Below are 12,246 nucleotides of genomic sequence, written 5' to 3' on the forward strand. Positions count from 1 at the left end.
TGCTTAAAATGTGTCAAAAAGCGAAATGGGCGTGGGTCGGATAACTACATTGCTTGAGTGTCAGGTGGGTGCTAACTTTTTGTTCACATTTTGATGACATCGCTCAAACGTCAAACTAGCAGCCAGCTAGCAAAATTGCGACAATTATTCTCCCTAATCCATAATTTGATCTCTTCAAGTCTAACATAAATTCCAACTCCTAATTGGACTTTCAACTAGAATTTGTCAAATAAACTTCGAACATGATTCCAAATAACATCTCAAATTGGTTAACAAAGTCCACCTTAACACGAATTCCACTATAATAAACAAACTTGAAAGATTCTCCACCTTAAGACAAATTTCACTGCAAGGAATAAATTTCAACTCTTCACCAAAAAACACAAACAAAAATTCTCTATAAAAATTTTTCAATTGGAAATATTCTCCACCTTTGCCACCCCAACTAGGGGCAAAAAGTGAATATAAGCCTAGTAAGTTGTAACACAATCACAATTGAATGCATCAAAAGAAGGATTTTCGTTAGAATCAACACCATTAATCGTATTCAAATCATCAACTGAAGCGGCAAAATTGTACCTATGTGGAGCCTTATAGCCAAAAATGGATTTGTTACTAGCAACCAAATATAATGAAATAGCCGATAATATGGTAAGGCGAATTTATCCATAATTTCTAAATTCAACCGATATGTTTTCTTTAAACAAGACCCTAAATTAGACTCTAATGGTACAGAATACAACTCCAAATCCACTTGAATTCTTAAAATGTGTCGATTGCTCAAAAATTCTATATAACAATGCAAGATATATAAATGAAATTTTCTATGTCTAATGAAATACGACTCCTTTACTAACCTTCAAGACTCCACCTTCAGTAGTGTACCTGTACCCTTTTGAATCACGAATACTTAAGGAGATGAGTTCTATCCAGATATGGAATGTGTCTCACTACATCAGGTGTTCTAACCTTTCCATCAAATATCTTTATTATGACCCAACCAATACCAGTTATCTGACAAGGTGTATTATCATCGATCATCACAACACATTTTGAAACTTCTTCTTATATTGAAAACAAATCCCGATTAGGACATATATGAAAAGTGCAAGCTGTATCAAGAATTTAAATCTAGTCAAATCTGCAGTTGTAGTCAGACATAAGTAAAAGCTTTTTATCGTTGTTAGGATTTTCTGTAATACTTGCTTCCCGTGAAGTTTCTATTTGTTGGTTTGTAGTCTATTTTGTTTTATTCTCCAATTTATAACAATTGTTTACTGAGTACATTTTTTTCTTGCAATAATTACAAAATTTGAAGTTAGATTTTGATTTGTTCCTTACATGACTACCATCAATAATAAGGCCATCTCTATAAATCTCAGATGCAACAAGATGCTCCACATTCTCTTTTGAATATAGAGCATCATAGACTTATTTGATAGTGAGAGTTTCACGACTATATAAAATGGTGCCTCTAAAAGACGTGTGAAGCGGGCAATTAACGCAATAAAATCAATTTCAATTCTTCTTCATCATATTTGATCTTCAAGATCTCCAAATCAGCAACGATTTCTTTAAAAGTAGCTAGGTGATCCTCAAGAGATATACCTTTTGTCATACGATGAGAATAAAGGCGTTGCTTCATATGCAATTTGCTAGTAAGACTCTTCATCATTCATACTTACTCCAATTTTAATCATAATGTAGCGGTTCACTTCTCTTTTAAAACATCCTGGAGAATATTATTTGAAAGATGAAGATGTGTTTGAGATAAAATCTTTCTAACCCTCCGTTGTTTTTCCTTCGGATTCCAAGTTGTGGGTTTCTTGTCAAATCCTAACAACGCATCTTCCAAATCTATTTGAGCAAGTATTACTCACATTTTTTCCTGCTACAAAGAGAATATTATATTGCGATCTAATAATGGAATATTATACTTTATAGTTGCTTTCACAAAGGATTAAGTTGAGCTCTTAACTTGATCAAAATATCAATCTTCCCAAGAATTGAAAAACCAAAATCTCTAATACCAATTTGATATATAGAAAATTGGAACTGGAATAATTTAATACCAATTTGTTGGAAGAAATACAAGATTATAAGCACAATATGAAATAAAAATCACAAAAACACAAGAATAATATAATTTTCAGAAAATGAAGACTTTATTATAACATAAAGAAAGAATACTAAGATTTGTGTTTACAATGTTTCCAACTTAGTCTTAATCATAATTAAGAGCCAACTATTTATGGGGGGACAAATAGAGAACGTCCAAACCCGTACCGAGGCTGGATAGTTACTTTGATCGAGCACTAGGTGGGCACCAAGTCTTTGTTGAAATTTTGACGACGTCACTTGATCACTAAGCTAGCGAAATTGCAACGACTTTTCTCCTCGATCCATAATTTGATCTCTTCAAGTTCAACACAAATTTCAACTTTCAATTGAGATTTCGAATAGAACTTCAATTAGAATTCGCTAAATAGACTTTAAATAGTATTTTAAATAACGTTCCAAATAGAATTCATGCCATACCCTAATTCTAACACTTAACTAGCTACTACATAATGTAGATGATTAAACAACAAATTATAAAAATAAAAATATAAAAGGCAATGTTGGCTTTAGCTTCCTCCTTTTTAGATTGGATGAGGTGAAGGGTCTCCTTCCTTCCAGATCTTGAACTAATATAAAAGTGGAATTTCCATGCCTCATTCAGCAAAATAAATTTTGATTACCAAAATAAAACAACCCTGCAGTAAGTTACGTGGCTAACAATGTTTTTATCCCTACATCGAGATGCATTGCTGACGTATTTTTCTCAAACTCTATTTAAGTATTCAAAATTTGAAACATGGGAGGACACATCACTATCCATAAAGGCAAGAAGTAAAGAAAAGAAAGTTCATTTAATCCCAACTATCATCTTCACGTTTATGACAGCCATTCTTCTCCTTACAATAACTCCTTCCATTAAATATGCGTCACCGTTTTATGATCTGACAAAGTTGAATAAAGAGAACACGTAATGTGTGTTCACGTTAATTGTGAAATTCATTACATGCAATGTTTAGAAAACAAGTTTCACTCGAAAAAGTAAAGAGTCAATGGTCGAACCGGTGGTTGAAAATATTAATATTTTGGCGTTAACCAACGAGTTAAGGGTTAAACGCCAATCAGTTTCAATTGCCAATAGGGCGATTTATGGGTTAAACTCGAAGGTTGTTAGATGATTATAACGGGAGTTGAATTTTCATTTTTTGGCCTATAACAATACCTCTTCCATTTTTCCGGTTGAAATATCCAATCCATTCATGCTGTGTCTTGTATATTCGCTCATGCAGTGTGCGAGTATCTTTTTTTAACTATATATATATATATATATAATTGATAATTTTCAATTTAGTTTTTGCATTATTTTTCTATCTTGCTAACTAGGAAATATGTCGTGACGTTCATAATGATGTTCAACTTTCCTATGTGCTCTAGGATTTTGCCTTGTCTAACAAATGTAAATATTATTCTATTTCTAGGGTTTATTATTTTGAGTGGCTCACTATAACATGTGAAACTCTTTCAAAAGATGGCCGCGTATCATGTGAAGTGGACAGTGTACATCCCACACTAATATTTAATACCCCACCCCATGTAGTTTGTTATAAATCTTGTCCCATTTCTTGCATTCACTCCAATGGTTTTTAGTATTTTGACTTCCCTTTTTAATGTAATATTTTCGTGTTTATCGAATTAATCCCTTTTTTGTAAGAAATGAAACAAATGAAGAAAGCACTGTCAATTGCAGTATTCTTGCTGATACTTGCCACTGGAAACACTCTTCGGCCTTATCATTGTAAGTGCAAATTTCTCAGTTTCATTTATTCCTTTTGTACTACAAGAAATTTCATTCTTATGCGGATCCTGAAAAAAATTCAACACGGGCTAATACGTATAAAAAAAATTATTGCACATAAAAAAAATTATATATTTTACTTAATTTTTTTTAATGGACATTTGGGCCGAAGGGACTGGCTGTAGTACGGCCCAGCCCGTCCCTGGATCCGCCCATGTTCTTATGGACGGAAATTTTTGTGTTGAAAAATTATTTCGTCAAAAGGGATCGTTGAGAGATTTTTCAAGACAAAAATTTTCATTGTTAAAAGTGGAATTATTTATATATTTGTATGTTGTTACTAAGTTTAGATTTTTCCTGCAAAAAAATTTTAGTTGCCCACCAAAGCGAAGGTCCTTTCAAGGGTCACCAAAGACAAATGTTCCCTCAGGTATGTTACCCTAATTAATAACATTAACAGTACATTTATGACATGTTCCATGCAGAGGATTATATAAGAGAATGTACATAATGTACAAATAGATGACATGAAAGATTATAATAACTGAATTTCTTTTCTTTCATGCCTTTTTTTTCTCTTTCAAACCTTAATCTGTACACCATTATATACACAACGATGTATAAATAGCATTAGTCGATAAGAGTAATGTACGTATTGAAGAACAAAAAAGAACTTAAAATCTTGTTCGTTATATTGTTTAATCTTAATTAAGTGATCATAAGTACCATAAGTACAATTTATTACATTGAGTTTCATAGTATTAAGCAAGAGAAACAAGTTAAATTTATCGATTTTCTTGTACAATATTGTTGAGTACTTGATGCAAACGATGCCCCAAAAGTCCATTGTTTACTTACAGAATAATTTTCTCATCTTAACTTAGTTGACGTACAACAAAAAGCTATGTATACAAATTCTCATGTTCCTTTCAATATTTGTGTCGATTATTACCTTCAATTTATATAAAATATCCTTACGTGACTGGACAGGAGGAAGCGAAGGGAGACGGACTGGGAATGGAACTGTACCCGACGGGGTCGAGCCTGCCGGATTGTTCGCACGCATGTGGTGCCTGCGTCCCTTGCAAGAGGGTGATTGTGAGCAACAAGTGCTCGACCGAGTCGTGTCCCGTCATCTACCGGTGCATGTGTAAAGGAAAATACTACCACGTCCCCTCCAATTGAAACAATAGCAGACGGCAGACTAATTTTAAAGGGCGTATGCAGTTAGCTTTGGAAGAATTATTAAAGTTTGCTTAAATTTGTCTTAGCTTAATTTTCCCATTTAGCTTGCAGTGATAAGTTTGAATTGCAGGATTAAATTGAAGCCATTTACTGATGTATATTCGTCCTAGAAGTTGGTCTGTAATGTTAATTGGGTGCCTCAAAATCCAGTTGAAATCTTAGAGATTGCGTGTGCCATTAAATCTCAATCTTGCATCGCCTTTAGGATCAACATCTAATTTAAATTTTTAGCAAGAATCGTCCGTAATGTTCCAAGCTCGTAGCAAGTTCAAGTGACTTGCACATGCCTCATTTCTTGAATGGTAAATTACGCGTACGCTTCATTTCAAATTAAAAAGTAAATAACAATAAAAATAAAAAAAAATAAAAAGAAGAAGAAGCAAAAGATCGTCCCTGCCAACACCATGCACGCCCAATAGAAATTTAAAATTTAATTTCTTAATCCCTACACTAATGTCCACAATGATGTTAGAGCATGATTTGTGATAAGAATATAACAAATTTCACTTTTAATGATGAATATTTTAATCAATAAAATTCATTTCTGACATATTTCACTAAAAAGGGCCGTCAAAAAAGATTTCGAAGTAAAAATTCAGTAGTTAACAGTGAAATTTCCCATATTACTTGTGAAGATTTCAAGGTCATTGCACATAAATGCTCAAACTTTTGTGTTTTAATCTTAAACGACTACTTCCTTTGTGAACTTTAGCATATGAGAACAAGGGGAAGAGTCGGGGAGACAAATTTTTTTATATGTTGTAAAACGTGCTTTCATGCTTCAACAAAATTTCAAATAGTAAAACTTACTAGAAATCACAAAAACGAGGGCACTTGACTTTGTTTTGCTTGTCTTCAACATTTGTTTGTGTTCACTCCTTGGTCAGAAATTCGATCACAAAGAAAGGAATTTAATAGCCATAATCCAAACCCCAATTTGGAGATGATATACTTCCAATATCAAGCCACCATACTCATGTATTTTTCGCTCTATGTTGCCTTATGAATTTATATGCATTCTATATATATTTTCGTTTTTTTTTTGGGTGGAAGTTATATATGGGAGTTGTAAGTTGTGGGATGTTGAGTTTCAAATTCAAATTCAACTTCCTCAACTTCTCCCTCCAATAATATTCACGCAATCCAGGTTGGGTCAACCTACATGAATGACCTGTTTTCTTCTAACATTTTTTTTTCCATGTTGGGCTAATACACAAAAAAAATTCACTTACGTTAAGGCAAATATATTATTGACCTCTTGCATCGGACCAATATGGCTGAAGCAAAGCAACTATCCTCTCCTATGGTAACTGGTCGAAAATTGTTGTCCCAAGATGGTTCTTTACTATCAAATCCCATTGAATACAGAATAATCATTGGTGCACTTCAATATTGTATTAGTACAAGATCAGATATCTCTTATGATGTTAGCCAACTATATCACTTAAGCATTATCCACACGAAGGACATTGGACAGCTCTTAAACACGTTCTTCGATATCTAAAACAGACATTGACTATGGTCTCTATTACACTCCCGCAATGATAGATCTAAATGCTTTAAGTGACTTAGACTAGACGTAAATCCTGATGTCAGACACATCAACAATAGGTATGACATTTTTCTAGGCAAAAACTTGGTTCCGTGGAGAAAAAGTAAATGTTGGAAAATTTTAACATATATGGGGCCACAACCAGGAATTTAATGTCAATGTGTTTTGACTTAGATGTGCTCCTGTCGTTGTTGGAATACAAAACTGCTAAGTTATTGTCACAATATAATTTGAGGTTGTTGAGTTTGCACTTCTGGAATATTACCTCATTTTGGTTGGAAAGTTCTTCAACATTGTCTTGCTGAGGTTCTGGATATACTTCTTGACCAATGACAGGTATAGAAACCTGTACATTGTCAAAAGCAGTAGTAGGAATCAAAATCGATCCTTCCTCAACTTCTTCCTCAAAGACAATGCTCTAACCTTATTTTTCCCCCAAACTCAATATCCTCAAAAAATGTTGTAGTTCCCGTTTCAAAAATTGACTTAAGTATGGGATCATAAAATTTGTAGCCCCTAGATCGCTCATAATAGCCAATAAAGTAGCTGCTTACTGTTTTGGAGTCCAATTTCTTTTCATGTGGCCTATAAGGCCTAGTCTCGGCTGGACATCCCCAAATGTAAAAATGTTTTAAACTAGGTTTTCTGCGTGCTCAAACCTCATAAAGTGTTTTAGCAGCAGCCTTAGTTGGTACTCTGTTTAGAATATAAGCTACAGTCTTTAATGCCTCTCCCCAGAGTGATTTTAGTAAGGTGGAATGACTAATCATACTCATTACCATGTCCTTAAAAGTCCTGTTTCGTCTTTCAGCTACACCATTCATGCTAGGCGATCTTGGCATGGTGTATTGTGGGACGATTCCACATTCCTCTAGATATTTGGTAAATGGTCCCGGACATTGTTTACCTGAACCGTCATATCCGTCGTAGTACTCACCACCACAATTAGACCTAACGCTCTTTATCATTTTGTTGAGTTGATTCTCAACTTCAGTTTTAAAAATTTTGAACATGTCCAGTGACTCGGATTTTTCATGAAAAAGATATAGGTACCCATTTTGTTAACCATTCCAGGAAGCCGTAGGGAACGGTCCACAAATATCTGTGTGTATCAATTCTAAGACATCCAAAGTTCTGTTAGCACATAATCTCCTTGTTTTGGTCTATTTTCCCTTGATATAATCAATACATACATCAAAATTCGTAAAGTTAAGGAAATCCAAAATACCAACACAAGTCGTTTAACTCTAGCTTTTGATATGTGATCTTCTTTCATGTTATTATATGGATTCTGACATGTTTATATGGATCAAGATCAAGTTGGAAAATTATTGATGCAATCAAAATGTCAAACTTATATCCGGCTATTTAATTCTGCCGATTTTATTTTGCCCATTTGTTTAATTAATGGATCAAGATTTTGGTGGCATAATTGGATCCAAAGTCAGATTATTACAGCTGCCATGTGAGAATTTAAAACTTTTGAATATAATAGTGGTGGCCAGTTCCGTGAATCCACTGACTTTTCTAGATTCCAATTGTGGATAATTATAATGACAAATGTTTCTGTGTAAGGCTTTATAGTTGACATTTTTGACGTGTTAAAGTGATAAAAGTTTTCGGGATCTGTCATGAATTCCTCATGAATCTGAATAAATTAACTAATTCCATTAGTTTAGCAATATTATTTCGGCAGCATGTTGACATGAAATGGGATTCAACATGTAACTGATGCCGGCGTGCGGTTTTAGATTTTTTTTTAGGATGGATTTTGGGGTGGGGGCCAAGTATTACCACGGTAGAGGAAGCTATGAGTGTCTGCTTGGCACTCTTCCAGGAAATAGCTCCTCCAACTAGCAGATAGATATTACCTGATGTGGATCTCCTGCTATCTTGACATCCAGCAAAATCATAATCGGAGCACCCTATGATCTCCAACTGATCCGATCTGTCACATGTGAGAATTTAAAACTTTTGAATATAATAATGGTGGCCAGTTCCATGAATCCACTGACTTATCCAGATTCCAATTGTGGATAATTATAATGACAAATGTTTCTGTGTAAGGCTTTATAGTTGATACTTTTGATGTGTTAAAGTGATAAAAGTTTTCGGGATCTGTCATGAATTCCACACGAATCTGAATGAATTAACTAATTCCATTAGTTTAGCAATATTATTTCGGCAGCCTGTTGACATGAAATTGGATTCAGAATGTAACTCATGTCGGCGTGCGGTTTCAGATTTTTTTTCAGGTGGATTTTGGGGTGGGGGTAGAGTGCTGCCATGGTAGAAGAAGCTATGAGTGTCTGCTTGGCACTCTTATAGGAAATAGCTCCTCTAGCTAGCAGATGGATATTACCTGATGTGGATCTCCTGCTGTCTTGGCATCCAGCAAAATCAGAATCAAAGTACCCTATGATCTCCAACTGATCCGATCTGTTACATGTGAGAATTTAAAACTTTTGAATATAATAGTGGTGGCCAGTTCCGTGAATCCACTGAGTTTTCCATATTCCAATTGTGGATAATTATAATGACAAATGCTTCTGTGTAAGCTTTATAGTTGATACTTTTGATGTGTTAAAGTGATAAAAGTTTCCAGGATTTGTCATGAATTCCACATGAATCTGAATAAATTAACTAATTCCATTAGTTTAGCAATATTATTTCGGCAGCCTGTTGACATGAAATTGGATTCAGAATGTAACTGATGTCGGCGTGCGGTTTCTGATTTTTTTTAAGGATGGATTTTTTTCAGGTCCCTACTTGCAATTTCACATTAGGGCTAAATATTTAAGGAATAATCCCCTGAGGTTTAAAGCTTATGCAATTGGGCCTTTTAAGTTCTAGGTTTAATAATTCAACCCCCTAAGTTCGAAAATTATTTAATTTGGGCCATTTAACTTCTGAATTTTGCCATTAAAACTCTCATGTTCACAATTAATTTAAATTGGCCCCCAAAGTTTCAAAATTTTCAAATTTCAACCCCTGAAGTATTGAATTATTAACCCTTAGGTCCCTAAAGTTTCCAAAGATATCTATTGATGCAAATTGGCGATTCTCTTTCTCAAATTTTGGTACTAATACTCCTTTGAGAGGTACTAATTAAGGTTTAATTATGTAGGAAATTTAATTCAAATATTTTGGGAAATCATTTATAATAAATTAAGGTTGTTTAGTATTTTAAATAAACCAATTGAAGCAATATGTCACCAAAGTGACATCTCTTGTGTAGATTGGTTTATTTGGGATGCTTAGATGTTGTGTGTGTGTTAGTTCATGCGGGTACTATCCGGCCCAAAGGAGGGTTAATATTTGGACGAATTGCATACACACTTGTGATGGTAAATATGTGACAATTATCAGGTTTCCATGTGAATAATAAATTAATCCAAAGATGGGTTTATTATTTGACAGGAATTTTTGTCAATGTTTGATCACTACGCTGAGAGTACCACTTGCAATTAAAATTACCGTCCAAAGACTTGATATTGATGGTGCACTAGGTATCTTGAGATGGGACTTACCATTATTTGAATTTATTAATAATTAAATGTGGATATTCGAATGAGCATAATTGATTAATTTTATTTCATTTTGTTCTCTCTGCAGCTAGCTCATTTGCTACTATATCTGTCAATATTAACTCTATTTCTATGCTTAATGGGAAAAACTTCAAGGGTTGGAAGGAGAACATATTGATTATTTTTTGCTGCATGGATCTAGACTTTGCACTTTGGATTGAGCAACCCACACCTCTTAGGAAAGAAAGTTCACCTGATGATAAAAGGAACTTTGAGAAGTGGGCTCGTTCAAATCGCATGAGTCTAATGATCATTAAGCGTCGCATTCCCGAAGCCTTTAGAGGTGCAGATACCGAAAAGGTATCTAATGCCAAGGAGTTCCTTGTCGAAATTGAGAAGCGTTTTGCGAAAAACGATAAGGCTGAAACAAGCACCCCTTTTGCAGAGCTTAATTTCAATGAATTATAAAAGCAAGGGGGACATAAGGGAGTACATCATGAAGATGTCTCACATTACTTCAAAACTTAAGGGACTAAAGCTCAAGCTGTCAGATGACTTGCTCATACATTTGGTATTAATCTCACTTCCTGCACAATTTAGTCAATTTAAGGTAAGTTATAACTACCAGTAGGAGAAATGGTCTCTAAATGAGCTCATTTCATATTGTGTGCAAGAGGAAGAAAGGTTGAAGCAAGAAAGAACTGAAAGTGCACACTTGGCAAGCACTTCTAAGGATAAGGGCAAGAAAAGGAAGAATGAATATGAAGCTGCTCATAAGGGTCCAATACATAAGGGTCGAGTACAAAAGATACATAAGGAAGACAAAGGAACTTGTTTCTTTTGTGACAAGGCTGGACATGTGAAGAAAGACTGTACCAAATATTGCGATTGGCATGCAAAGAAAGGTACAATTCTTACTTTGGTCTATTCTGAGGATAATTTAGTTTCAGTACCTAGAAACACTTGGTGGATAGATTCTGGTGCTACTACTCATATAAGTGTTTCTATGCAGGGCTGCCTGAACTATCGAAAGCCAAATGATGATGAAAGATACATCTATGTGGGTGATGAAAAATCAGTGGAAGTTGATGTAATAGGCACTTTTAGTTTGTTATTAAGAACTGGTTATTATTTGGATTTGAAAGATACTTTCATTGTACCGTCTTTTAGACGGAATTCAATTTCTGTTTCTTCATTGGATAAATTTGGATATTGTTGTTCATTTGGAAACAATCAGTTTAGTCTTTTGTTAAATTCAAATGTTATTGGTATTGGTTCATTATCTACATATGATAACCTATATTTGCTTGATATTATTGCATCATATAATAAAATCTTGCATATGGAATCACGTGGTACTAAACGCAAATTAAATAAAGAAAATTCAGCAAAATTATGGCACAAACGCTTAGGTCACAAATCAAAAGCTAGAGTTGAATGACTTGTATAAGATGATATTTTGGATTTCCTTGACTTTATGAATTTTGATGTATGTATTGATTGTATCAAGGGAAAATAGACCAAAACAAGGAGATTATGTGCTAACAGAACTTCGAATGTCTTAGAATTGATACATACAGATATTTGTGGACCATTTTCTACGGCTTCTTGGAATGGTCAACAATATTTTATATCATTCATAGATGATTACTCACGTTATGGATACCTATATCTTATTCACGAAAAATTCGAGTCAATGGACATGTTCAAAATTTTTAGGACTGAAGTTGAGAATCAACTCAACAAAATGATAAAGAGCGTTAGGTCTGACCGTGGTGGTGAGTACTACGGCAGATATGACGGTTTAGGTGAACAATGTCTGGGACCATTTTTTAAATACCTAGAGGAATGTGGAATCGTCCCACAATACACCATGCTAGGATCGCCTAGCATGAATGGTGTAGTTGAAAGACGAAACAGTACTCTTAAGGACATGGTAAGGAGTATGATTAATCATTCCACCTTACCAAAATCACTCTGGGGAGAGGCACTAGACTCCAGCTAATATTCTAAACAGAGTACATACTAAGGCTGCTGCTAAACCACCTTATGAGCTTTGGATAGGCAGA

General features: G+C 34.4%; 2 protein-coding genes across 2 annotated transcripts; both read left to right on the plus strand.

Annotated features, from left to right (window-relative positions):
* The first annotated feature begins 3,685 nt into the window (after window positions 1-3,685).
* LOC111371899 (protein EPIDERMAL PATTERNING FACTOR 2-like) lies at window positions 3,686-5,261 on the plus strand. Its single transcript, XM_022994052.1, has 3 exons — window positions 3,686-3,853; window positions 4,228-4,283; window positions 4,844-5,261. Exons 1-3 carry the CDS (start codon window positions 3,772-3,774, stop codon window positions 5,036-5,038), a joined length of 333 nt encoding a protein of 110 aa, XP_022849820.1. The 5' UTR covers window positions 3,686-3,771; the 3' UTR covers window positions 5,039-5,261.
* A 3,925-nt stretch (window positions 5,262-9,186) lies between these two features.
* On the plus strand, window positions 9,187-10,645 carry LOC111371998. The gene is made up of 3 exons (XM_022994139.1): window positions 9,187-9,203; window positions 9,669-9,751; window positions 10,266-10,645. Exons 1-3 carry the CDS (start codon window positions 9,187-9,189, stop codon window positions 10,643-10,645), a joined length of 480 nt encoding a protein of 159 aa, XP_022849907.1.
* The last annotated feature ends 1,601 nt before the right edge of the window (window positions 10,646-12,246 follow it).

This window comes from Olea europaea, chromosome 23 (assembly GCF_002742605.1).
Source record: "Olea europaea var. sylvestris chromosome 23, O_europaea_v1, whole genome shotgun sequence".
Taxonomy (NCBI): Eukaryota; Viridiplantae; Streptophyta; class Magnoliopsida; order Lamiales; family Oleaceae; genus Olea; species Olea europaea.